This window comes from Phacochoerus africanus, chromosome 4 (genome assembly GCF_016906955.1).
Source record: "Phacochoerus africanus isolate WHEZ1 chromosome 4, ROS_Pafr_v1, whole genome shotgun sequence".
NCBI lineage: Eukaryota > Metazoa > Chordata > Mammalia > Artiodactyla > Suidae > Phacochoerus > Phacochoerus africanus.
In genome coordinates, this window is record NC_062547.1 from 4242076 (window position 1) to 4270039 (window position 27964).

At 54.7% G+C, this 27964-nt stretch overlaps 1 protein-coding gene across 1 annotated transcript in view; it reads left to right on the forward strand.

Moving 5' to 3' along the window:
* The window catches only part of CPT1A (carnitine palmitoyltransferase 1A), a 59940-nt gene that overhangs the window by 27128 nt on the left and 4848 nt on the right, over nt 1–27964 (forward strand). The window contains exons 6-16 of the mRNA XM_047775056.1: nt 1574–1711; nt 2492–2569; nt 4498–4605; nt 5511–5595; nt 6537–6732; nt 9245–9433; nt 10559–10664; nt 14770–14886; nt 17028–17192; nt 25590–25724; nt 27631–27783. Of these exons, the coding sequence (XP_047631012.1) occupies nt 1574–1711; nt 2492–2569; nt 4498–4605; nt 5511–5595; nt 6537–6732; nt 9245–9433; nt 10559–10664; nt 14770–14886; nt 17028–17192; nt 25590–25724; nt 27631–27783 (1470 nt within the window). The remainder of the gene's footprint in view (nt 1–1573; nt 1712–2491; nt 2570–4497; nt 4606–5510; nt 5596–6536; nt 6733–9244; nt 9434–10558; nt 10665–14769; nt 14887–17027; nt 17193–25589; nt 25725–27630; nt 27784–27964) is intronic.

The window sequence follows — 27964 nt, forward strand, 5'->3', positions numbered from 1 at the left end:
CTGAGGCGGAATTGCAGGGTCACGTGGGATTTCTGCATCTCACGCCTTGAGGAGCTGCCAGGCTGGTTTCTCCAGCAGCTGTGCCATCTTCTGTTCCTACCAGCAACGTACAAGGGCTCCAGTTTTTCCACATCCTGTGGCCCCATTTTGAAAACGACAAGCAGGAGGAGTTCCCTGGTGGCTCAGCCGGTTAAGAACCTGGCATTGTCACTGTCATGGCTCCGACTGCTGCTGGGCTTGGATTCGATACCTGGCCCAGGAACGTGCGTATGCTCTGGGTGCAGCCCCAAACAAACAAAAGCCACGAGCAGGAAGCACCTTCGTTTCTGACTCCAGACTTATTTGGTCCCTATGGGCCTTTTCACCTTCTCCTGCGTCCTGACCTGCCAACTGGGCGGGGGGGTGTGGGTGTGATGCTCGGCCTCACCTGGGGAGGCGTCTCCGTCAGCTGGCGAGCTGGGCCTTTCCTGTGTCGCATGTGGTGTTGGATGGGAGCTTGTTCAGAGCGTGATTTTCACCTTCACCGACACGACACTTACTTGGAATGCACCTTCATTTAACAACCCTTCCGTCTGGGGAAACGGGGCCCCAGCTTTGCACACACGAGGATGAGCTCCAGAGATGGCTTTGGTCCCAAGGCTGTTTTCACTGCCGACCATGTCCTGGCAGAACATGTCAGGGCCCACCTGGGGCCTAGCGGCGGTTTTGCTCTATGTAAGTTTTGTTTGCCTACGTTCTCGACGCCGCTGCGTTCCGTGAACTGGTGCCTGTCTGCGCTTAACCTGCAGGGCCTGTTCGGCCAGAGCAGATCGAAGTGGGAGCCTCAAAATCCTGACCTGGAGGCCTGGCCTCGGTCTGGTTGGGTGACCTTCCCTGTCTGTCCCTGTCACCATTCTGGCTCCTCCTTCCTATCCTGGTGTCCCGAGCCTGGAGCCTGCAGTCCCACCCTCGGCTCTCAGGGCTGCCCCACCCGGCTTAGTGGCATCTCCATAGCTTAGGTGAGAACAAGAGTTAATGATCTTAATAAAGACCTGATGACGAGAAAAGACACATCGCAAGTCACCAAACTGCCCCCTGTCAGTATGGAATCCTCTCTGGTGACTTTGTGACGCCCTGGGAAGCTGGTGTGTGGTGAAGGACAAGAAAAGCGTCATTGCTGAGTTACCAGTGCCCTGGAACATCCTTTAGCGTGGGAGTCCGCCAGCTTGGGGGAGGTCTAGCCTTCTTCTAAGGCACAGGGACGGAAACCTATTTTTATTTATTTATTTGTCGTTTATTTATTTGGCTTTTTAGGGCCGCCTCCCACAGCATATGGAGGTTCCCAGATTAGGAGTCCAATCAGACCTACAGCTGCCGGGTGACCCCACAGCCACAGCAACACCAGATCCGAGCCGCGTCTGCGACCTACACCACAGCTCACGGCAACGCCCGATCCTTCACACACTGAGCGAGGCCAGGGATCGAACCCGAGACCTCAGGGTTCCTAGTCGGATTTGTTAACCACTGCGCCACGACGGGAACTCCGGACACCTTCTGTTTTAACCAGACTTATTTTTCCCCCCACTAATCCCAGTACCTGGAATCTGTGAAGCCCCTGATGAAGGAAGCAGACTTTAAACGGATGACGGCTCTGGCACAAGATTTCGCCGTCAGTCTCGGACCGAGACTGCAGTGGTATTTGAAGTTAAAGTCCTGGTGGGCTGCAAATTACGTGAGTATACAGACCCGCTCTTTTTTCTTGGTGGGACTTTTTGTACAAATGTAATCCGTTCCTCCGACCAGCTGAGCTTTCGTGGGCATGGTGGGTACAGGGAGACGCACGGAGGAGAAATGAGTCGGGGGGCTGAGGTTTTGAGGAGCAGCTCATGCGGAAGAGCAGGTGTTGAAGGAGACAGGGCAGAAGTGGGGGGGCGGGCGGGAGAGGCCCGGCCGGGGCAGGTCGCATCTGGTTCTGGTCCCCAGCCAGTTGCATGGCTGTGTTGAATGTGTGAACATTTTCACACATTTGCTTAGATTCTTTCTTTCTTTCTTTTTTTTTTTTTTTTGCTTTCTAGGGCTGCGCTCGAGGCACATGGAGATTCCCAGGCTAGGGGTCTAATCAGAGCTGTAGCTGCCAGCCTACCCCACAGCCACAGCCACAGCCACAGCCACAGCAATTCAGGATCCGAGCCGCATCTGCGACCTACCCCACAGCTTGTGGCAACACCGGATCCTTTACCGACTGAGTGAGGCTAGGGATCGAACTCGCAACCTCATGGGTCCTAGTCGGGTTCGTTAACCGCTGAGCCACGAAGGGGACTCCCCAGTTAGACTCTTTGCCTGCATGTTTTGTGTGTATATATAACTCAGCACGAAGTGAAAAACACCCACACCCGCACACGCACGCACACGCCCACAGCACACCCACACACACTGACGGCCCAGGGCCCTGGTCAGCCCGGGTCCGTCCTGCTCAGCCTGGTGGTGGGTGTCTCCTGTTTGCACCTGACAGGTGAGCGACTGGTGGGAAGAGTACATCTACCTCCGAGGACGAGGACCCCTGATGGTGAACAGCAACTACTACGCCATGGTGAGTCCCGCAGGCCCACGCCCCGCAGTGGCCTCTTCCCGGCCCCGCGGGCTGCCTGGGGACCCTCTAGCCAGAGGCCTGCTCTGCCCGTGGGAGAGCCCCGTAGAAATGCAAAGCACTCACCCACCAGCCCCGGCAGAGAAAGTTGGCTTGCAGAGCGCTCTTGCGGCAGGTGGATTCCTCATGGCAGCCACCTTCTCCTCCTCTATTTTCCTAACTGGGCCTCAGTCACTGAGAGGCCTCCCATCCCTCCCTGCCCTGCGGAGCCAGGCGCTGTGGTCGGCTTCCTTTCTAGGGCCGCACCCTTGGCGTATGGAGGTTCCCAGGCTAGGGGTCGAATCAGAGCTGCAGCTGCCGGTCTACGCCACAGCCACGGCACCGCGGGATCCGATCCTCATCTGTGACCTACACGATAGCTCACGGCAACGCCAGATCCTCAACCCGCTGAGTGAGGCCAGGGATCGAATCTGCATCCTCACAGAGACAATGTTGGGTCCTTAAGCCACTGAGCCACGATGGGAACGCCCTTGCTGCCTTTTCCCCCACCTTGTCCTCACATCTGTTTTATTGTTTGCTTTTTCTGTTTTTTTTTTTTTTGTCTTTTCTAGGGCTGTACCCGCGGCATATGGAGGTTCCCAGGCTAGGGGTCAAATCGGAGCTGTAGCTCCCAGCCTACGCCAGGGCCACAGCAACGCGGGATCCGAGCCGCATCTGCAACCCTACACCACAGCTCATGGCAACGCTGGATCCTTAACCCACGGAGCAAGGCCAGGGATTGAACCCGCAACCTCATGGGTCCTCATCGGATACGCTAACCACTGAGCCACGACGGGAACGCCTGCTTTTCTTGTTTTAATCCCTAAAATTTTTTTCTCTTTTTTTCACTTTTTTTCCTCCCATTGGAAACCATCTGAGGTTTGGAGAGCAGAGGTGGGTGTGGTGCAGAAAGCTCCTCTTGGACCTGAGCTGTCCACCCGGTGCCTCTCTGTCCCGGAGATCTCAGTGTCTGCTTCCTCCAAAAGAGACTCTGTCCCGTGTGATTGGGGGCAGGCCTGCACACGCCTTCTCTCTGCATCGTTGACACAAGCACCCTTGGACTTGAAAAGTGTAGGCTCTTAGAAATGTGTCCCCAAATTTAGAAAGTTGCAGACACTGCTGTGTAGAAAAGGTTATTTTAGCCTTTGGTTATTTCTCTTTCAGAAAACATCCTAATTCTTGCATTGCTCCTTCTAATTTTTTTTTTTGGTGAGGGGTGCTGCACTTGCAGTATATGAAAGTTCCCAGCTAGGGATTGAATCGAAGCTTTAGCCGCTGGCCTACACCACAGCCACAGCAACGCCAGATCCAAGCCACGTCTGCGACTTACACCACAGCTATGGCAACACCAGATCCTTAACCCACTGAGCGAGGCCAGGAATCAAACCTGCATCCTCGTGGATACTAATCAGATTTGTTACCGCTGAGCCACAAGGGGAACCTTCCCCCCACCCCCGTTTTTTGGCCGCTCTTGCAGCATGTGGAAGTTCCTGCGCCAGGGATCGAACCTGCACCACAGCAGTGACGACACCACGTCCTTAACCTGCTGAGCCACCAGGGAACTCTCTGTTGTTTGGCTTTTCTTTTTATGCGTTGCATGGGGATAATGGGATGAAGCGCTGTTGTCTTTTCTTGGACTCGAAGTGTATTTATTTGCAGTTTATCTTAAAAATACGCTGTTACCTTTCACAGCCTAGGAATTGCTTTGGGCTCGTGTTCTCATAAAAACACGAGCCAAAGAAGAGAGGCCGAGTGTGGAAAATGCAACCAGTCTCTTTTCCAGCAGAGCAGGTGTCATTAGCACGTGGCGGGAGGTTTTCCCTGCAGAGTAGCGCTCTTAGCTTGTCCGTGCCTGTCACCCTTCTCCCTGCTGACGCCTTGTCCTGTGTCAGGATCTGCTGTACATCACCCCAACCCACGTTCAGGCGGCAAGGGCGGGCAATGGGATCCACGCCATCCTGCTTTACAGACGAAAACTGGACCGAGAGGAAATCAAACCGGTAAGCAAGCAAACTGCTTTTTAAATCATCCTGTTTTACCGTTACTATTTTTTTCGGCTGCATCCAAGGCATGCCGGGAAATACCCAGGCCAGGGATCGAACCTGCACCTCAGCAGCCGACTGAACTGCTGCAGCGACAACTTAAGCCACCAGAGAACGCCTTAAACAGTTCTTCTTCTTCTTCTTTGTCCTTTTAGGGCTGCACCTGCGGCATAGGGAGGTTCCCAGGCTAGGGGCCAAATCAGAGCTGCAGCCACTGGCCGACGCCACAGCCGCAGCAACGCAGGATCCAAGCCGCGTCTGCGACCTACACCACAGCTCACGGCAATGCCGGATCCTTAACCCACTGAGCGAGACCAGGGAGCAAACCTGCGTCCGCATGGATACTAGTTGGGCTCGTTACCACTGCGCCACGGTGGGAACGCCTCAAATAATTCTTGTGAACACGTTTATGGAGGTACGATTGATGTATGGCACGTGTTTAAAGTGAACAGTTTGATAAGTCCTGACGTCCCGATGGGTCTCTCTGTCCTGTGAGGCCCTCCCCACAGGTGCGTTGGTGACCCACCCGCAAGGGCTCCTTCGTGTGCCTCGTGTCCCTTTCCACCTCCACCATCGCCCCGATCCGCTTACTTTTTTTGTTTGTTTGTTTGTTGCTTTTTTACATCCGTACCCTCGGCATACAGAAGTTCCCAGGCCACGGGTTGACGGAGCTGCCCCTGCCGGCCTGCGCCACAGCCACAGCCACACAGGATCCATAACCCGCTGAGCGAGGCCAGGGATCGAACCTGCAGCCTCATGGTTCCTTGTCAGATCCACTTCCGCTGCGCCACGGTGGGAATTCTCCAGCCTTTAAATGTTCACGGGCTCCTTAAATTCGTGTGCAAACTGTGTTTGTGTTGCAGATTCTCCTGGGATCCACGGTGCCCCTCTGCTCCGCCCAGTGGGAGCGGATGTTTAACACTTCCCGGATTCCGGGGGAGGAAACAGGTGCGCGGGCTCCGGGGGCTCCCTGGGGAAGCCCTTCTTTCTTTGCTTTTCTTTCTAGGGCCGCATCCGCGGCATATGGAGGTTCCCAGGCTGGGGGTGGAATCGGAGCTGCCGCTGCCGGTCTACGCCACAGCCACAGCCACGCAGGATCCGAGCCACGTCTGTGACCTACAGCAGACCTCACGGCAACGCTGGATCGTTAACCCACGGAGCGAGGCCAGGGATTGAACCCGCAACCTCATGGTTCCTAGTGGGATTCGTTTCCACTGCGCTGCGCCACGACGGGAACTCTGGAATCGGCCCTCTCCATCCCGATGCTCAGGGGCTGTCAGAGGAGACCGCGCTGATGCCTGCTTGCCTCTCTTGAGAACCTGCCTTCTGGTGAATTTCCTGTCTGCTGCAGGCCCGCACGGCTCCCTTGTTTTCAGACCTCAGTGTGTCTTCAGCTGAAGGCCGTCTTTGAGTGCTTCCTCCAGGCGGGGTCAGGAACAGTCCTCTTTCTTTGCCTGGATCCCTCCGGGACGCCGTGCCCTGGCTCACTCGCGGGGTTGATGGTGCCGCACGCCCTGGGCGGTGTTCTGGGAAACCAGATGTGAGCTCCAGCAGCCCGGCCGGGGACATCTCACCCCCACACCCATCCAGGCTGGGACAGTCAGGAATGAACAGGAGAGATGGGGCACCATCCCAGGCCGGCCAGGGCTCGGGCTTAGGGAGGGTTACGGCGTCTGCTCAAGGCGACACGTCCAGCGTGTGGCCGAGCAGAGCCCAGCTGTCGGGCCTGTCCGACCCCAAAGCTCTCAGCTCGGCTGCTGTATCGACTCCTCTGCGGACTTCTGGGAAGCAGAGCCTGAGCTGCTCGAGTGATGCGGGGCGAGGAGCCGGGGGCCGTCTCCCCCGCCCTAACCGTATGCCCCTGGATCCCCTGTGTCCCTGCCCCACAGACACCATCCAGCACCTCCGGGACAGCAAGCACATCGTCGTGTTCCACAGAGGCCGCTACTTCAAGGTCTGGCTCTATTACGACGGCAGGCTGCTGAAGCCCCGGGAGATCGAGCAGCAGATGCAGAGGATCCTGGATGACCCGTCGGAGCCTCAGCCTGGGGAGGCAAAGCTGGCCGCCCTCACGGCAGGGGACAGGTAGGCGGCTGCTCTGCGACGTCATCGGAAATGGGCGCCGTGGAGGGGGTGCACGGGTCTCTCCTCACCAGGGTCCCATTTGGAAGGAGGCATGGTTGGCTCCTGCCGTGGTTTGCCCGGCTTTGTCCCAGGGGAGGGGATCCCGCCCCTGCCCTCACCTCCGCTTGGCTGTCTCAGCGTGACTGGCAGCCGTGTGTAGGCACTGATCCCAGGGCACATGGCAGAGGAAGGAGGCAGGCTTCTTCCCAGGGCTTCAGTGCATTTAAATCAGGAAAAAGGAGTTCCCATTGTGGCTCAGCAGGTTAAGAACCTGACTAGTTTCCATGAGGATGCAGGTTCAATCCCTGGCCTCGCTCAGTGGGTTAAGGGTCTGGCATTGCCATGAGCGGTGGTGTAGGTCGCAGACGCGGCTCGGATCTGGTGTTTCGGTGGCTGTGGTGGAGGTTGGCAGCTACAGCTCCAATTGGACTCCTGGCCTGGGAACCTCCATATGCCACAGGCGTGGCCCTAAAAAAAAAAAAAAAAAAAGGAAACAGACAAGTTTAAACCAAGGTCCCTGTATCAGGGCTAATTTCCTGCCTCATCTAAAGCCCAAGGCCCTAGCCTGTACACCCTCGGCTCTGGTGCATTTGGGGCTGGACGAGTCTGTTTTGGGTGGCGGAGGGGGCACCCGTGTATGTCTAATAGGATGAGGGGCAGCGTCCCTGGCCTTTCGCTGGATGCCAGCCGAAGCCCCCAGTGTGACAAGCACATCTGTCTTCAAGCTTTGCCCACATTTGCTGTGGGCAGTGTGGTCCCTGCTCGAGGACCCTTGAGGTCAGCGGTGTGGCCACTGTTGGGGCAGCACTGGGAGTAAGGTGGTGGGTGACTGTTCTGCAGAGAAGAGAAAAATGCCCTGGTGAGGGCGGGCAGAGGGTGGCCGTGAGCCAGGGGGGACAGACAGAGGGCAGAGGTGCCCAGGGAGCAGACGCTGGGAACTGCAGTCGGGTCAGGCACCAGAACTCGACGGCACTTGGGCTTGATTCTGTCCGGGGCCCGAGAAAGGGGCCACTTTGAGCTGGAGTGCTCTGAGCAGAGCGACAAGATTATTCTGGTCCAGGGGTTCCTGGAAGCAAGAGTCCTCACGGCTTGAGGACCAGAAGTGGGCAGTGTGGATGGGACCTGAGGCTCAGTTGGGAAGCTGGGGTGTTTGGCCATCCCCGAGGGGGTGGACTTGGCTGGAACAGAGGTGGCAGGTGTCCTGAGGGTGATGGAGTGTCATGGGGGCAGCGGGTTGGGCAGAGGCAGGCTGGGCGCAGGCTCAGGGATGCCCACCCCTGATGCTCCCCTGTGGGGCGTCGCCCCATCCTGCCTTCTGAGTGCCAAGCGCATACCAGCCTTCCTGGTGCCCCTGTTGCCCCTACACCCCGAGGAGAGCAGTTGGGGCCGGGCCTGGGATGGGGCTCGCTGCATCTGGGCTATGTGGCCTCACGGGCAGCCTGGGCAGAGCCCTCGGGGAGAAAAGAGACAGAGGCCAGATGACCCTGACCTTGAAGGGGGCAGGGCCTGAGTGAGGGGGCCCGGGGTGATGTCAGGAAACCATGGCCCGGGTGACTCTTAAGAAATTCGTTTCCCGTTGTGGCACAGTGGAAACGGATCCAACTAGGAACCATGAGGATGCGGGATTGAGCCCTGGCCTCGCTCCCTCCGTGGGTTAAGGATCTGGTGTTGCCGTAAGCTGTGGTGTAGGTTGCAGATGCAGCTCGGATCCCGCCTTGCTGTGGCTGTGGCATAGGCTGGTGGCTGTAGCTACGATTCCACCCCTAGCCTGGGAACCTCCATATGCTGTGGGTACGGCCCTAAAAAGCAAAAAAAAAAAAGACAAAAAAAAAATAGGTGTAGCCTCAGTTCCAGGTGCCCCAGGTTGGGCCAAGCATGGAAAAGACTCCCTTGAATTGGGGGCCTGGGGGTGCCCCCTCGTCCCAGGGTATCCTGCGGACCCATGGCCCTGGGGCAGGCCGACCTGGGTGTGGACTCCGGGCTGCAGCTCAGGAGCTGTGGCTCATCTCTGTGCCTCAGCGTCCTCATCGGAAAGACGGGGACGGCGTCGGGAGCTGTGAGCCCGGCCCGGCCCAAGGGACGTGCCATGGCTTCCGCTGCCAGAACTTCCGCAGGATGGTCCCATGGAGGGGGTGTGGGAGCGGGGAGGGAGCAGGAGGGATGGGAGGCGGCCCTGCCTGTGGGGCTCTGAGCTCTCCCTGCATTCTTGTCCTTTGCTTGGTGTTTACGGAACGAAGTTTGGAGCTGGGTCCGTGACGGCTCTGGCGCAGATCCAAGGAGGTGAGGCCCCAACCTGCAAATGAAGCAGCCCAGCCAGCAGGCAGGCGGGTCACTGCGGAGAAAATCACAAAAGCTGGTTTCCCTTAAATCCCTACCACACTGAAAGCTGAAAAGCACTGTCGTCTCAGACCTCCCATGCCAGGAGACGTCGCCGAACTGTTCCAGGTTTAATTGTATTTAATCCACACTGCAGGGTGCCCTGGGCCAGGTGTCGCCAAGCCTATTTTGGACATGGGAAGAATAAGCAGTCCCTTGATGCGGTGGAGAAGGCAGCTTTCTTCGTGACATTAGACGAAACGGAGCAAGGGTATAGGAAGGAGGACCCAGACAGGTCGATGGACAGCTACGCCAAGTCCCTGCTGCATGGCCAGTGCTTTGACAGGTATCACCCTCACCTTCTGCAAGCTGCGGGTCCGTCTCTGGGCTTGGGAGATGTGTCACTGTGGCTGACACCCAGCCCCACGTGTCTGTGCACTTCAGGAATAAAGCTAGTGTGGAAATTAACTGGTGGAGTTCCCTGGTGGCCGAGCGGTTAAGGATCCAGCATTGTCACTACCATGGCGTGGTTGATCCCCGGCCCAGGAACTTCTGCATGCTGTAGGTGCAGCCAAAAACAGGGGAATTTTCTTTTCTCCACCAAAACTGTTACACACGCACGCACGCACGCACGCACGCATGCACACACAGTTTAAGCAGCAGCTTTGAGCTTCTTCCTCTCTGTGCACGACCCCTTCCGTTTGGAGATGCTAGTGAGGAGAGGCTGCAGCTCACCTGGGACCAGGTGGGAGAAGGGCCAAGGGGCCTGACGTGGATGTCAGCTCTGGCTTTGGTCACTGGTCATGTGACTGTGGTGAGTGGGTCTGCATGGGTCCATGCCATCTCCTGGAGCCTCCTGCTCCTTGTCTGTGAGGTGAGGACCTGCCTGCCGGCAGGTTGGGGACAAAAATCAGCCGAGGTGGGCGAGGGGTGGGGCACCCACAGTTGGTCCTGGTATCTGTGGGTTCCACCAGCCGTGATTCATGTGCTATGTTGAGATGTGGCTGGGAGTTCCCTGGTGGTGCAGTGGCTTAAGGATCTGGCCCTGGTACTGTGGCTTGGATTCGATCCCTGGCTCTAGAACTGCGGATGCTGTGGGTGTCACCAAAAAAAAAAAAAAAAAAGAGCTCTAGTTGGTTGTGGAATGTGCGGATATGCAGGGCCGACCGTGGGGCTTGAGCGTCCTCAGACCTTGGTATCAGCAGCCGGTCCTGGACCCAGTGCCCCCCCCCGACCCCCCGAATACCAAAGAATGACCACAGAGCCTCCCCTCTCTGCAAGGGTGCCTCCTGCATCCTTTTTCATTAGAGCAGCACATTGGTCTCCAGCTTCTCTGTGTCAGGAACAGGGGAGACGCAAGTCACTTAGAGCCCTAGGTGTGCTTTTCTTGTCACCTGTGGGGAGCTGTCAGTCTCTGGGGACCAGGGGTGGGTGCAGAGTGAACATGTGTGAACGTTCCCGCTTCCCGTAGGTGGTTTGACAAATCCCTCACGTTTATCATCTTCAAAAACGGCAAGATGGGCATGAACGCCGAGCACTCCTGGGCCGACGCCCCCATCGTCGCTCACCTTTGGGAGGTGAGTGTTTGCAGGTTTGACGTGAGTGTGGCGATTGCTGCGGCAAAGCAAAGCCCAGACTGGATTTCACTTCCTGGTGTCTGTCGGGTTGGATGAGAAGGATTCGCAGGGGGGTCGGCGCGTTGTAAGGAGTTAAATCAGTAAGGAAAGGCCTTCCTGTCTTTGTTCCCTACGGCCGAGGTTCCTTAAATGGAAGCACATTTAATGTCCTGTCCTGGTGGCGCCGAAATAACGAGACAGCCTTGGCTCTAACACGGTGGCTTCGGGTTGGAAGTGAAGCTCGGTTATTCTGAAATTAATCGCCCCGACTTTGCTGCGTTTTCTAGATTTTCCTCTCTGCCAAGCTCTAGGCCGAAAAGAAGCAGGTGCATTCAAATCTTGGTTTATAAAAAGGCAGCCTTTTGCAACTCACCGAGTTCTTAGAATAGCATGTCCAAATCCTTGGCACCCTCTCTCCCCAGCCGGCATTTTCAAGTGCAGTGCAGGAGGTCCCACCGTGACCCAGTGGGATTGGCAGTGTCTCTGCAGTGCTGGGATGGCACAGTGGGTTAAGGATCTGGCGTTGCCGTGGCTGCGGCATAGGTCACCGCTGTGGCTCAGATCTGACCCTTGGCCCAGGAACTCCATATGCCTCAGGGTGGCCAAAAAAGAAAAAAAACAAAAACAAAAAACCACGGTGTGGATTGGCCCTGCCACCTTTTAAAATGTTTTAAATTTCATTACTCTCTGCACTTGTTTGATCAGTTTGGCATGAAAAGTTGAGTGAAGGTTTTGTCTTAACTCACCCAATCAGGTTCTTGTTTAAGGGGATGGCTGAACTCTAGGTTTATGAACCGTGGCATTGACCGAGAGAAAGACAAATGTTAGGTGGTATCGCTTAGAGGTGGAGTCTAAAGAATTATGCAAATGAATCTGTATACAAAACAGAAAAAGACTCATGGGCGTAGGAAGCAAACTTGATAGTTACCAAAGGGGAGAGGGCGCCGGGAGTTGGGGGAGCCAGGGTAACTTAGACATGTGGGATTAACAGCTGCAAACTACTCTACACAAAACAGATAAGTGACAAGGATTTACCGTATACACAGGAAACTATATTCAGTATCTTATAAGCTATCATCTGAAAAAAAAATATATATAACGAAATCTCCTTGCTCTGCACCTGGAACTGATGCAATATCGTGAATCAACTGTTCTACAATTTAAAAAACCCAAAAAACCTTAAAACCGAAAATCAGTAGACTTGCCTGCTGTAGAAACTCTGTGTTATTCTTTTGATGAGACTTACGGTAACTCTGTTGAAGGAACAAGCCCCTTTGAGAGTCATATGGAACATGCAGCATTTCTGCTTTCTTTATTTTGCTGCTGCTTTCGTAAATGGACAGGAACAGAGTGACCCACTGTCACCGCCTGTGTGGGGGACACATCCCTGTGACAGCGGGCCGATCACCTCCCACCTGCAGGGCGTGGAGCCCGGGTCCTGTGCCTGAAATCCGACTGTGTGGTAAACCTGGGAAGACACCCACTGGGGCACGTCCGTGACCCTCGCCCCACTTTCCGTCGTCTCCCCTCTGGTTCGGGTCTTGGCAAAACCTAATCTGCTGGTTCCTTCGACCAACGAGGTTTCCTGTGTGGGGCTAAAGGATAAAGAGGAAAAGAAAATTGCTCCCATCTGTAAAAAGCTGGTGTGCTTTTAAGAGAGTTATCTGTGATAAAAGCAGCCAAGCATCAGAAAGGTTTGTCACCACCCTGGACGTGGCTGCTGCCGACAAAGGCTTAGAGATCCTTTCAGCTGAAAATCTAGCAAAGATCAAACCCCCTTTGGCACCTCCGGACATAACGAGATGCCTCGAATGTCTTTGCTCTGTGTAATGCTCCAGGCCTGGTACCACCCTGTGCCAAGGACTCTGAGCCATAAATGCCTTAGCGCGGTTCCTTGGTCAGGGAGAAAGCCTGAATCCTAGCAGTCCGGACTGCACAGCATGCGTTTACCAAGTAGAAAAACCTGCTGGATGTTGACAAGGTCAGGCTTATTTTTTCAGTAGCCTGGATAAGATCAGAGGAAAGGGGTTTAGTCTCAGAGCAGGGTGACCAGTGGAAGTGGTGATGTTTAACTGTCAACTGCCCAGTGACAGAAAGGCCGTGGCTCCAGGGCTGGGAGAGGCGCTCGGATGCCCCCCGCACGGATGGGAACTGACCACGGTCTTGCGACCAAGGCCCCTGGGAGGGCAGTAACGGGGATGCTTTGCCATGCCGATGTTCAGTCGGGATGCACTTTATAGGGGCTCTGATGCAGAGCAGACGCCTGTAGGCTGGCTCCTCCATCTGCTCAGGTCTGCAGAATGCCGCCTGCACGGGCGTGTCGCCCCCTCCTCATTCCCCCATCTGACAGTGTCACCACCTCACCTTGGGTGGTTGTTATTTGCTATTTGGTTTTATTGGTTTTGTTTTGCTTCCCCCACTGGAACATAAGCTCCCTGCATGCAGGGAGTCCTTTCTAAAAAATATTTTCATTGAAGTTCCCGTTGTGGTAAAGTGGAAATCCATGGGACTAGTATCCATGAGGACAAAGGTTCGATCCCAGGCCTCGATCAGTGGGTCAGGGATCCGGTGTTGCCGTGAGCTCTGGTGTAGGTCGAAGACTCAACTCGGATCCCACATGGCTGTGGCTGTGTCATAGGCCCGCAGCTGCAGCTCCAATTCCACCCAAAGTCCAGAAACTTCCATATGCCGTGAGTGTGGCCCTAAAAAAATTTTTATTATTTGTTATTGAGGGTGTAATTCACACACCATAAAATTCACCCTCTTAAAGTGTCCAGTCCAGTGGTTTTTGTGTATTTACGAGGTGCTTGTTTCTCCACTACCAGCTGTCTAATTCCAGGACTTTTCATCACCCTGTGAAGAAATGCCCTCTGCCCACGGCCCGAGTTCTCAATAAGCACTAATCTGCTTTCCGTCTCTGCCAGTTTGCCTGTTCGGGCCAGTTCATGGCAAGGAATCACACAGTCCTTGGTCGCCTGTGTCTGGCTGATGTTTTCAGGGTTCACCTAGGTTGCACTGTTGTTGGTATTGCACTCCTTTTTATGGCTGTGTAGTATTCCTCCATAGGATTAGGCCACATTTAGTTTATCTGTTCATCATTGATAGACATCTGATTCTTTCCCTTTTTTTTTTGGGCCGTGCCCAAGGCATGTAAAAGACAGATCCCAGGGCAGGGATCAAACATTGAATACATTGGCTTGGGTTTGCCTGCCAATGAAGAGAATACAACTGTACCTGTGCCAGGTCCTGCTCTGTGAGGCCTGTGAACTCGACTCTTCGCCCCTGAGGCCATTTTCCCATCTATGCGAGTGGGAGTGATGATTGCTGCCTTCCAGGCTGGATGGATGTATCCAGAGGGGGGGACCCAGAGGGCACTGGCTCACTGCCAGGACCTGGGAGCAGGCCCCAAGTGGCTTTATGTGTGTCAGACACTTGGCTTGGATCCTAGCTCTGCTCCTTATCAGCTGCAAGCTGTTGAACTCTGCAGCTCCTTTTTCCTTTTTTGCTTTTTAGGGCCACATGTGCAGCATATGGGAATTCCCAGGCTAGGGGTCTAAAAGGAGCTGCAGCTGCTAACCTACACCACAGCCACAGCAATGCGGGATCCTTAACCCACTGGGCGAGGCCAAGGATCGAACCTGAAGCCTCATGGATCCTGGTTGGGTTCATTACTGATGAGCCAAAACGAGAACCCCAGGTCCTTTTTTCTTGCCCCTGAAATAAGAGATAAGAATACATCACTCGGGAGTTCCCTGATGGCCTAGCGATGAAGGGATTCGGCGTTGTCTCTGCTGTGCCGTGGGTTTGATCCCTGGTCCCAGAACTTCTGCACGCCTTGTGTGTAGCTGGGAAAAAAAAAAAAAAAATCTCATTAGGTGTCTGCAAAGAGCATGTGAAGCGCCCTGCAGACTGTAAGCGGGTACCGTGCGTGGCTGTTGCTGAGTCCTGACGGTAGCTCTAGAAAGACCGAGGCCTGGTCTGCTTTGGGAGGTCAGGTGTGTTTAAGCTGACCCTGTGGGCGGGGATGCTCTCTCACCTCACCGACAAGTCTCTTTATTTTTGACAGTATGTCATATCCATCGACAGCTTTCAGCTGGGTTATGAAGAGGACGGCCACTGTAAAGGGGACACCAACCCCAACATTCCATACCCCACCCGGCTGCAGTGGGACATCCCGGAGGAGGTAGGTCCCAGGTAGCAGACGGACGCTCATTCCCTGGGGGAGGGCATCGTATCGGCCCTTCCTGCGCAGCCACCCGCTCAGGGGAAGACCACCAAGGCAAAGGACGCGCATCTGTCTGGGGGGCTCTTACGGGGGCTGAGGGCTGCTCCAGCTGTTGCCGTGGAAGCCCCCCCGCCCCCGCCCCACCCCAAATATTTCTTTTCCCATTGAAAGCTTTTGGCTAAGATGGTCAGCGAGATCCCAGGCTCAACCTTGGCTGGACGTCAGCCTGAAAAAGTAGAAACTGCAGTCCTTCCGTCGGAGCGGACATGCTCGAAATCACGCATCTGTCATTTCTCTCCCTCTGCGTGTTCTCCGGCGCAGTTCACGCCGAGGAAGCCCTCTCAGGAAGGACTCTTGGGGTTGGAATTACCAAACGCTAGCTGATCGAAGCCAAGCTGGGATTCCTAGGGCCTGAGAAGTCGAGTTCCGTGGGGGAAGTAGGGGGTCGAGGACTGCTGGATTTCCAGCTCTGTCTTTGCATCCAGCCCGAGCCCTGGGGGGCTGGTGTGTGTTCCTTAGAGAGGCGTAGCCTCAGCTCAAGTGTGATTTAGGGTCCTTAGAGCTGACCGAGTCGCTTCCCATGTATGAAACAAATTTCTCCTGCTGTGGTGTGGTGAGGTCTCTAATGCCCTGGGAGCGCCGGGATGTAGGTTCCCTCCCCAGCCCGGCCCAGTGGGTTAAGATCCGGTGTCGCCATAGCTGCAGTGCAGGTCGCAGCTGTGGCTCAGATCTGATACCTGGCCCAGAAATTCCATATGCTGCAGGCTGCCAAAAAAAGAAAAAAAAATTGTTGTAATGGATTTTATTTTTAAGAACAGTTCTGGGTTCATATAAGAATTTTTTTATGTGTTTAAAACATTGGGGCTGGGGGACGTTCCTGTGGTGGCTTAGTGATAACAAACCCGATTAGTATTCATGAGGATGCGGGTTCAATCCCTGGCCCCACTTAGTGGGTTAAGGATTCAACATTGCTGTGAGCTGTGGTGTAGGTGGCAGGCACAGCTCAGATCTGGCTGTGGCTGTGGTGTAGGCAGGCAGCTATAGCTCCAGTTCGACCCCTAGCCGGGGACCTTCCATATGACTAGGGTTCGGCCCTAAAAAGAAAAAAAAAAAAGTTCCTCCATGTTAACTTCATGCCTGAGGACTCCTCTCCATTGTGTGGTTGTACCACAGTTCCTTTTTTTTTTTGGCCACTGCCTGCAGCTTGATGTGGGATCTCAGTTCCCAGACCAGGGATGGAACTCCAGTTGCAGTGGTGAAAGTGCTGAGTCCTCACCACTAGACCACTGGGGAACTCCCATCCATTTTCTTTTTTTTTTTTTTTGTCTTTTTGCCGTTTATTGGGCCGCTCCTGCGGCATGTGGAGGTTCCCAGGCTAGGGATCTAATTGGAGCCGTAGCTGCCAGCCTACACCAAAACCACAGCAATGCAGGATCCGAGCCGCGTCTGCAACCTACACCACAGCTCACGGCAACGCCGGATCCTTAACCCACTGAGCAAGGGCAGGGATCGAACCCGCAACCTCATGGTTCCTAGTCGGATTCGTCAACCACTGCGCCACGACGGGAACTCCCCCATTTTCTTTTTAAAGTTAGTTCCTCGATGGCCACAGCCTGGAGCGACAATAGATCTCACAAAACAATACCCGTGACTATGTGAAGTGCCCTTTGGGGTCCCAGTGGGACCCAGGAGTTCCTCCTCCTTGGACCACCCCACCACTCTCAAAGGGCCCGGGAGGGGGTGCTGCATGGCTGGTTTACTGCCATTCTTAGATTAGAAAGATTGAAAAAGGGAGTTCCCTGGTGGTCTAGTGGTTAGGGCTTGGCGCTTTCACTGCTGGAGCCCGGGTTGAATCCCCGATGCTGGGAACTGAGGTCCCATGTCAAGCCGCTCACGTCATGAGCATCAATGAATGAATGAATTGAAAATAATGAAGTTTGATTCCTTTTTAGAAAGGATGGGTAACACTCAAGAAGACGTGCTGTATCTCTGGGCACCAGCACGGTGAGCTGCGCTGAAAGCCAGCCTGCCATTTTCTTTAGAGGAGGTGTCTGTGCTTCCCCTGCCGTCCACTAAACCCTTCTCTCCTTTTTTGCCAGTGTCAGGAGGTAATAGAGACTTCCCTGAGCTGCGCCAACCTTTTGGCCGACGACGTGGATTTCTATTCCTTTCCATTCACCACTTTCGGTAAAGGGCTGATCAAGAAATGCAGAACCAGCCCAGACGCCTTTGTGCAGCTCGCCCTCCAGCTGGCTCATTACAAGGTAAGACCCGAGGCCGATTGCCCAGCAGGCGGGGAGGACCCGTCGCAGGAGCAGGCGCCTGTCCCCGTCTGGAGCCTCCCATCCTGGACGGCATGTGTGTCCAGCAGAAGCCCCAGGGCAGCAGGAGAGCGAGAGCATGGGGGGTGGGAGCCAAGGGAGGTCTCGTCCATGTGGTGGGAATTAAACCTTTCTGCCACCAGCCCTAGAGTCGGTAAAGCGGAAGTTCTCAGGGCAGATGACTGGGTGTCTCTGAGCTTTGACGTCGTCTTCTGAAAAAGGGGGTGTGTCAGCCCCCGGAGGTGCTCCGGGACGGAGGGGGTCCCTGGAGGTGCAGAAGCTCACGGCGTTTCCACCACCTCCTCTGGGTAGCAGGCACCTTCTGGCTTGCATGTGACGACAACGCCACTGGAGGCACAGCCCAAGCCCCTGAAGGACCTAAGCGGGACTTTTTCCGTCAGAGAGCATGCCACCCAAGAGGGCACCCACAGTTTCCAGGGGCAGCGGAAGTCCTTGTGGCATTGGCTCAAGATATGCCCTGTTTTTAGTGGAGAACTTGTGTTTTAAAACTTGAATTGTGTGCACAGATGCATACAGAGTCCCTGGATGGCACTTCTGCCGTTGTGAGTTGTGCTTTGTGCCAGGCGCTCGCTGGTCCAGGTGCTTTGCACTCATCGCTCTCACAGTTCCTTCAAGTTTGGTTGGGGGGAGCACTCTTGTCAGCCCATTTTACAGGGAGAAAACTGAGGTTCACAGAGTCAACATGACTTGCCAAGGTGACGCTGGAGCACGTGGCAGGGGCAGATCCAGGTGGCAGCTTCAGAGTCTGCACCTGTAGGTTCGACTCTGTAATTCAGGTCAGGAAGTTAGATGCTGAACAGCAAAAGAGGCAGTGTTAGATCAATGAGGGCTGATGGGCCTCAGTTGTCCTTGAGTCTAATACGGCTCTTAATAAAAATGATCAGTCTGCAATGCTTTCTTTCCTAAATAACACCTTCCCTGAAATGCACGAACCAGAAGCAATTGGAGAGAAGCCCAGTCATTGTGGGAGAAGTTAACTTTGGCAGGTCGAGTGGGTATAAGATATAACAGAATTGAGGTATTGGGTCTTAGGATTCATCATCCTGATTTTTAAAATTGATAAGCAAATACGTATGCAGGATTAGGACGATAAAAGATGGTGACGAGAGGCCATGGCACAGTGGGTTAAGAGTCCCACTGCAGCAGCTTGGGTTGATGCAGAGGCATGGGTTCAATCCCCGGTCCAGCGCCATAGATTAAAGGGTCTGGCATTGCCGCAGCTGCAGCTCGGATTCGGTCCCTGGCACAGGAACTCCATATGCCACGGGTGTGGCCATAAAAGGAAAAAAAACAGTGGTGTCACTTCAGATACAGAGATGATTTTACTAAGAAAATCCCAGGTTCCATAGAAATATCTTTGAAAATCCTTTTTTTTTTTTTTTGTCTTTTTGCCTTTTCTAGGGCCGCTCCTGCGGCGCATGGAGGTTCCCAGGCTAGGGGTCGAATCGGAGCTGTAGCCGCTGGCCTACACCACAGACACAGCAATGCAGGATCCGAGCCTTGTCTGCGACCCACACCACAGCCCACAGCAACACCAGATCCCCAACCCACTGAGCAAAGCCAGGGACCGAACCCGCAACCTATCGTTCCTAGTCAGATTTGCCAACCACTGAGCCACGACGGGCACTCCTGAAAATCTTGACAAAGGGATGATTTTCTTTAAAGTCGGCCGCAGACAAGGTAGACAGCCTAAGAAGGTCAGTGCGTGTGGATGACAGAGGTAGTCAGAGCCGCCCACCTGCCAGTGTGAGCTGGCTCGAGGCAGCTTTGTGGCTTTGAAGCATGGGCAGCTGCAGAGGCTTCAGGAAGGAAGAAAGCTGCCTGATGGCCTCCCAGAACCAGCCTCACTGTGGCCATGATGGTGGACGGCCTGCCTGGTGCCAGGCTAAGCATTGCAGGAGCTGGTTAACCCTCACAGCAGCCCCAAGCAGGGCACTCTCTCATCTCCACCTATACTCCAGCAGGTGAGGTATCCTGTCTGCAGTCTGGCAAGGCTGAGCTTGGAGCTGGGCAGGCTCGTTGGAGAACGTGTGTCCTCAACCACTGTGACACAGCTTGAGCTGACAGGTGCACGAGAAACAGAAGCCCCAAACCGATCCTGCTTACGATGGCAAATGCAAAAAAATCTCAATGAGGAGTTCCCGTCGTGGCGCAGTGGTTAACGAATCCGACTAGGAACCATGAGGTTGCGGGTTCGGTCCCTGCCCTTGCTCAGTGGGTTAACAATCCGGCGTTGCCGTGAGCTGTGGTGTAGGTTGCAGACGTGGCTCGGATCCCACGTTGCTGTGCTCTGGTGTAGGCCGGCGGCGACAGCTCCGATTAGACCCCTAGCCTGGGAACCTCCATATGCCGCAGAAGCGGCCCAAAGAAATAGCAAAAAGACAAAAAAAAAAAAAAACCTCAATGAGATTATAGCAGATACCATCTACCAGCGTAGGACAAGTGTAATCACCAGCAATCGTTAATACCAGTGGCAGGAGGATTTGGTATTAGTAAAGCTGATAATAGATTAGGAGCTCCCGTCGTGGCGCAGCGGAAATGAATCCGACTAGGAACCATGAGGTTGTGGGTTCTATTCCTGGCTTCGCTCAGTGGGCTAAGTGTCCAGCGTTGCCATGAGCTGTGGTGTGGGTTGCAGACGTGGCTCAGATCTGGCGTTGCTGTGGCTGTGGTGTAGGCCGGAGGCAACAGCTCCAATTAGACCCCTAGCCTGGGAACCTCCATATGCCATGGGTGCAGCCCAGAAAAAAAAAAAAAAAAGACTAATGATAGATTAAATTATTTTACTAGAGCAGAGAAGAAACCAGTCACTCTGACAGATACTAACAAGGCATTCAAAATGTCACATCCTTTATTAACTTTCAGTAATAGGAGCTATTTCTTGGGAGTTCCCTGGTGGGTCAGTGGGTTAAGGACTTGGTGTTGTCACCACTGTGATGCACGTTTGATTCCTGGCCTGGGAACTTCAGCAGCTGCAGGTGAGGTCAAAAAAAAAAAAAAGAAAAAAGCTGTTTCCTTAAATCTCATCTTGTGCCAGTAGTCAGTGTCTCACTCAAACGTGAAAGGGAGAGGCAGCCCCATTAAAATAGGGAGGAGGAGGCTGCCTCCGGCACCTCCTCTGTCCTTGACTATCTTCCTTATAAGAGCAGGGAGTGCAGCCGACAGGATAACTGGGCAGGGGGAGCATGTGCACATCTGCCCAGAAAATGGAGCAGCAGAAGAGCCGATACGATTAAGAAGCATATTGCAGGGATGAGGATGTGTGTTCGAGCCCTGGCTCTGCTCAGTGGGTTAAGGACCTGGCATTGCCACACACTGCGGTGTAGGTTGCAGGTGCGGCTCGGATCTGGCGTGGCTGGGGCTGGGGCGCAGGCTGGCAGCTGCGGCTCCGATTCCACCTCTAGCCCAAGAACTTCCGTAGGCTGCAGGTGCGCCCCTACAAAGAAAGAAGGGGAGAAATGTGCTTTGTGTGGAGGCCCCATGCAGAATTTTACAGAGACCAGTATCTTGCTCGTAGAGCGACGATAGCCACGCAGGAAGCATAGGAGGAAAATCTGATGCTCCCTCGAAGCCAGCACCTGAAATCTCCAGGCATCGTTTATAAAGGAGATGGGACCTTGGGGAAGGATGGCCCGGAGCTGTGGGGACGGGATGCTCTAGGGAAGAGAGAGAAGGACCCGATATTGGGACAGAAAGACACCACCGTGGAGGTCACTGTTCCAGGGGTCACGTGGGCCGTGGGAACCCAGTCAGAGGCCTGCAGGTGATTTTAGGAAAGGAGCTCGACCGATGTATGTTCCAGTTCCTCTGGAGGGTTGACCTTTGAGAACAACCAATGATTTTCCGGGAAAAAAGTCATAAAGTGGAGATGGGGCAGGGTGAGGTGGGGGCTTGCTCTTTCAAAGCCGAAAACAGAGAAATTAGAAGCTTAGAGTAATTACCCATAGTACTTTTTGTGCCAGAAGAGTTCCATGAAATTGCCTAACAATGCATTTCACACAGGCGGGAAGGAATGCACTAATGTGTAAAGGGAATTGGAAAAACTGGCTAGATGGTTCCATTTGGGAAAAATGAACAGCCCAATAGAAAAAAAAAAAAAATGAAGTCAGAAATTAGTGGTTCACAAGAGAAGAAAAATACCAGTAGTCAGTGAAGGTATAGAGAGGCGAATGTCACTAAGAATCTAATAAGTGAAACTTAAATAAGACTCTGACGTTTACTGCCTGCCTTTTCCAGAAAACATTTCCCAATTCTGGCTTTATTACATGCAGAGTCTAGAAAGGACAGGTATAAAATCTTGGCAGGCAATGCAGGAAAGCTTAATCTTCATTTTCTTATATTTTTCTAGATTTTAATTTTTTGCACAAACATGCGTTGCAGTGACTCCTCTTTTTTTGTGTGTGTGTCTTTTTGCCTTTTCTAGGGCCACTCCCACGGCATATGGATGTTCCCAGGCTGGGGGTCTAATCGAAGCTGTAGCCACTGGCCTACACCAGAGCCACAGCAACGCGGGATCTGAGCCACGTCTGCGACCTACACCCCAGCTCACGGCCACGCCAGATCCTTAACCCACTGAGCAAGGCCAGGGATCAAACCCGCAACCTCATGGTTCCTAGTCGGATTTGTTAACCACTGATCCGACGTTGCCATGAGCTGGGGTGTAGGTGGCAGACGCAGCTCAGATCCCGCGTTGCTGTGGCTGTGGTGTAGGCCGGCGGCTACAGCTCCCATTGGACCCCTAGGCTGGGAACCTCCATATGCCGTGGGAGCGGCCCAAAAAATGGCAAAAAAGACAAAAAAAAAAAAGAAACAACTACGGCTTCATCCTTTGTCCTCCCCTACACCAGATCCTCATGCAGCCCCTCCGTCTGTCACGAATGATCAAAATGATCGCAGATGATCAGAGGGATCCGTTCAGAGGTTCTTTCCTGCGCGTGGCTTGAAGGTCAGCTCTCTCAGGGGCAGGGTTCGTTGTGGAGGTAACACTCCGACCCATCGCCTCCCTGGGGCTAGAGGGCTTCCCAAGGCCTCTGCACAAATCCAGATGTTCTGGGTGGCCTTGGGGGTCTGTTCCAGGCTTCTACATCCTCTTCTGTGCCCCGGACCCCTTGGGCAGTTTGAGAAAGCCTTGGGGACCCCTTCTCAGAATAATGTTTATAAGCATGAGATGAAACACCCAGCGTTATTACAAAGGGAACCAGTTAGTGAGCATGCAGGTGTCGGAATATTAAGCATCAGTTTGTGGTATAGGAGATTTAACACTTTATGCCCTGAGTTTCAAATAGCAGGTCTAGTAACTGCTGTCATTGTGAAGTCGTGATAAGCTTAGATGCTACTTTGGGATATTGCAACAACCGTCATTTGTTGTGAAAATAGCTGTAATTTGTCCGTTCAGAGTCACAGGCACTGCTCATAGTTACTGTGATTTGTTACCTGTGCATCTTCTTTTTTTTTTTTTTTTTTCCTTTTTTGGCTGCACTCACGGTATGTGGGAAGTTCCTGGGCTATGGATCGAATCCGAACTGCAGCTGTGGCAACGCCAGATCCTTAATCCACTGTGCCAGGCCAGGGATCGAACTGGTGCCGCCACAGAGATAAGCCGAGTCATTAACCCATTGCATCACAGCAGGAACTCCCTGCTGCCTGTGCTTCTAAATGCTGTATTTCACTTTGTGGTTGGTGGAATTTAAAAATCGTGTATGTCTGCCTTCCAAGTTTACACATCCTGGAGATTAGCGACCGTAGATCTGGCCCCTGTGCTGACCTTCTCTCATGCTCGCCTGGTCCTCATTCCCTCTGCTTTTGACACACTGGCCTCTTTGCTGCTCTTGAAAATACCAGTCCCATTTCTACCCCAGACCCTTTGCACTTGCTCTGTGCCAGCAGGTGCTGCCTCCCAGACTGAGACCCAGGGTTCATAGGTCTCTGCTCAAGTGCCACCATCTCCTCCTCCCCGTCACATTCTTCCCTTTTTGTGCATTCTTTCTTTCTTTGGTTTTTTTTTTTTTTTTTGGCCAGGGATCGAGCGCACACCACAGCAATGAGCAGAGGCACAGCAGTGACAACACCCGGTCCCTAACCCCCTGAGCCACCAGGGAGCTCCCTGGTCTGTCTTGGCCACTGTATCCCAGTGTGAGGAATGTGACAGCCACCAGAAAGAGGTGCCCATAAACATATAGAGAATGCCTGATTTTGTGATGACACCAGGCGGTGGTCAGAATTTGAGTCTAGAGCTCTTGGCTTTCCACTTGGGGGTCGTATTCATTTCTCGCTTGGAAAGTTGAGGCGAGAAATCCTCCACGTGCCCCCGACCCGAACAGGTAGCTGCGGGGCAGCAAGCCTCGTGTGTGAAAGCTTTGTGTTCTCACGCCGTGTGTGTTAATGTCTCTGTCTCTTGACCCCGTTCGTCAGAACCTGGAGATGTTGTGGCAGTGGCGAGGGCCGCTCTCCCGGTGGTGGCCCGTCGTGGCAGGTTAGGTGCGGCTGCAGGCGTAGCCCGGCTTGGCTGGGAGAGGGGTCTGAGCAGACTAATATTCGGTGCCTTGGCCACGAGGGCTGTTAGATGATCTTTTTTTAAAGCTCGGGTGTAATGCATGATGGTGCTGCTCACGCACACACTTACAGTTTGATGTGGGAAGGTTGGCTTCGAATAAATCATTGCATCGTATTCCCCGACCTAACCCGTATTAAAGGGCTAAAACGCCACATCTGTACTTTTTCCTCGTCCCCTGCTCCCTCCACGCTCCGCACTGCCTCGCGATGAGCCCCTTGGGACCCCCCCCCCCGCCCCATAGTAAGTTCCCCTCCTGTACGAGTCCCCCCCTCCCATAGGCGTTTTTGTCCAATGACCTGGGAACCCCTGCTGACCACGACAGAGTGAGGAGTTAGAACCCCTTGGCCCCCATCCAAGGGGCCTTTGGTGACCGGTGTGTCAAAGGATGGGTACTGTAAGCTGGCGTTGGGGGCACAGGGGAACACCAGAGCCTGGGGTGGCACTCGCAGACCCCGTGGCCGGCTGGCTTCGTCACCGCTCCTGCAGGAGGATGGAAGCAGCCCCTGTGACGTCACCCCGACCGGCCTGGGGGGCGGGAGAGAGCCCGCAAGGCTCCTCACTGACCTGGACCGCACGCCGCACACGGGACGTCCTGCCTCGCCTTCTCCAGAGTTTACTTAACGACAGGGACCTGCTGCAGCGCGTTCTCTGTCGCCCTGGGGCCACCAGGACCTGGATGCCCCGAGGGGTGGCTTTCTGGTCGGGAATAACCCAGGTCCTCAAACTGCCGCTCATCCTTTCCCGTCTCCGTGCGGAACCTGTGGGCTTCGAGCTGGTGCTTTCCTCCCACGGCCCAGGAGTGGGCGGCCCTGGCCCCGTGGCCCTGGCCTCCTGCATCGCCTGCTGCCCTTCCTGGGCTGTCCTCGTATCACCCACAGGGGCTCAGCTGCAGGTGCCTCCAGCTCTTCCTGTGTGACGATCCGTCTCCCCTCTGATCCCCGACACCAACGCTCCTGGACCCCATCTGGGCTCCACACCCCCTCCCTCCGCCCGTCTTGCCGCCTTTTTACCCTCTGGGCACGTGTTCCACCCCGATCTGGCCCCAAGCACAGCAGAACCACCGCAACCACCAAGCCCCCGTTCAGTCCAGGTGTCCACGGGCTTTGCTCCTGCTGGAGGGAGGCCCCAAGTCCCTGGGTCAGCTGTTTTAATTCACGAGCCCTGACGCTGGTGGCCGCACACCACCCACCCTATCCACCCCCAGAGCCTGTTTCACGCCCCGTCTGACTCCCAGCACTCCTCCCCCAGCCTCAGTCTCAGTAGACGGACTTTCTTATTTCCCGGAAAAAAGAGAATGTTGGAGAGAGACCTCCGCCTGCTCCCCGACAGCACCTGCCGCCCCCCCACCCGCAGCTGCTCCTCCTGCGTTATCGCCTTCCTGGCTCCGGCCACCCACCCACTTCTCCCCCACCTGGAGAAGGACATTCCTGGCCTGTCCCCTCTTGGAAGTTAAATAATTGCCTCCTCTTGCATGCAGCTCTCTTGGTCCTGTACCGAATTCCTTCCAGGACCTCGTTTGTAGTCGGTGAAACTCAGGAAGTTAGGTCGTGGCACCTGCTGCCTCTGGAAGTGGAAACCTCTCCTCATCCTTTTCAAAGCTAATGCCGTTTCCACCTGCCTGCTGCATCCGCCCATGTAAAAACTGCCACTGACTAAAACCCATAGCTGAGGTCTGCTTTTCCTTGCTGACCGTAACCGATCCCCGCATAGGCGTTAGAGTTTGTCAACGTGCCCAGCCTTGTGCTCACACCTTTTTCCTTTCCCAGGACATGGGGAAATTTTCCCTCACCTACGAGGCCTCCATGACCCGGCTCTTCCGAGAGGGCAGGACGGAGACCGTGCGTTCCTGCACCACCGAGTCGTGCAGCTTCGTGCTGGCCATGGTGGACCCCACCCAGACGGTACGTGCCACCCAGCCGCAGGGCCGCGCTTCTCACCGGACGCCTCCTGAGGCTGACACGCTGGCATCCCTGGTAAATCTCGCGTGTCCCTTCCCCGGGGCGTCCACGTCCAGCCTGCCCTTCCCGCCACCCCTCTTGAGGGGACAGAAAGCATAAGAACGTAATGGTCAGGACAGACACAAAGGCTCATGTCTGTGTCTCATTCTGTAACGTCTACAAATCAGATGACCTTCCTGAGAGTCTGTGACTCAGCACAGGACACAACCAGCAAATAAGGGGATGGGACGTGGGTACCGCAGAGCAGCCAGGAATTAGCATCAGGGGGAGCCTTCTGCTCGGGGTTCCAGAAGCCGCCGCCTTCCCTGAAGCTCCCCGGGCAAGCTCAGCGATCCAGGTTGCTCTGCGCTGCCTTTGACCCTCCTGGCAGTGGCCGGTGACATGTTATCCACTCATTTTCGTAGATAAAGGAACAGAGACCCAGAGTTCCCATTGTGGCTCAGCGATAACGAACCCAACTAGTATCCATGAGAACGTGGGTTCGATCCCTGGCTTCACTCGGTGGGCTAAGAATCCAATGTTGCCGTGAGCTGTGTGGGTCGCAGACGTGGCCTAGATCTGGTGTTGCTGTGGCTGGGGTGTAGGCCGGCAGCTGCAGCTCCCTAGCCTGGGAATTTCCATATGCTGCACATGCAGCTCTTAAAAAAAAAAAGGGAGCAAAGACTCAGACGAATTCAGCAAACTGCTAGGCCACATACTCAGGGGCCAAGGCCACCGGTGCTTGGGTCTGCCTGATCCGGAGTGCAGGTGCCTGCTGCTGACCCCCAGAAGACACAGCCCAGTGCTCTGCTGGGGAGACTGTTGTGGAAAGGCTTTCGATTCTGTGGGGGAACTCAGTAGGTGTCGTGGCAGGTTGCTCTGATCTGTCACTAGCCGCCTTTAGAACAGCCTTGAGGGCCAGGTGGAGAGGGACAGGGCCAAAGCCTGGACGGGCCTCCATGTCTGCCGCATTGCCTCGTCCTGTGACTGACCTAACAGGGCCCAGTGGAACTGGAGGCAGTGTTTTGGGGTCTGATCGAAGGCCCCAGAGTGTGTTTTAGCAGAGCTGCCAGCCCACTTGGGAGTTTTTTGTCTTCTTATCTTTTTAGGGCTATGCTTGTGGCATATGGAGGTTCCCAGGCTAGGGGTCCAATTGGAGCTGTAGCCACCAGCCTACACCACGGCCACAGCAACTCGAGATCTGAGCCATGTCTGCAACCTACGCCACAACTCACGGCAACGCCGGATCCTTAACTCTCTGAGCGAGGCCAGGGATCGAACCCGAGTCCTCATGGATGCTAGTTGGGTTCGTTAACCACTGAGCCACGAGGGGAACTCCTACTTGGGAGGGTTCTTTACTCCCTGCGGGAAAACCACAGTCCACTGAGAGGGACCGAGCTTCATTTCCACACCGTGAGACTTGGAGGCTGGAGCTTTCCTACCCACTTTAGTGGCCTCATTGGCGTAAAAGATGAAAGGATGGCCAGTGGGCTGCACATAGGACCCCCAAACTGCTCAAGCAGCCCACCCCCCAGCCTCTCAGCTGCTCCATTTACAATGTGCTTTCTGGTCAGGTCGCCTTGGCAACTGCCCAGAGACCCCCTGCCCCCAGGGAGGCCTGCTCTCTAGCGCCCTGTGGGACGGATGGAGAGATGGACCCCTGACCCTCGTCTTGGAGTTTAGACTGATTCATGACTTGAAGCTCCCCAGCCTCTATTTCTTTCTTTCTTTTGGCCGCGCCCACAGCATGTAGAAGGTCCCTGGCCAGGGTTGGAACCCGCGCCACAGCAGCAGTCAGAGCCACAGCAACGACAGTGCCAGATCCTTGACCCACTGGGCCACCAGGGAACGTCTGTCCTTTGCTTCTTAGGTGGAACAGAAGCTCAAGTTATTCAAGATAGCGGCCGAAAAGCACCAGCATCTGTACCGCCTGGCGATGACAGGCTCCGGCGTGGACCGCCACCTGTTCTGCCTCTACGTGGTGTCCAAATACCTCGCCGTCGACTCCCCCTTCCTGAAGGAGGTGCGTGCTTCTGTGGCAGCCTGCTCGGGTTTCCTGGCTAAACCGAAGCTTAGCAAACCAGTAATACAGCTTTGCCATCGGACCTGGCCTAACGGATGGTTCTGGGGACCTACGTGTCCTCACAGCGGGAAACTGGAGCCGGACGTCTTCCAGCCCCAGCACGCCGCGGCTTGTACGAAAA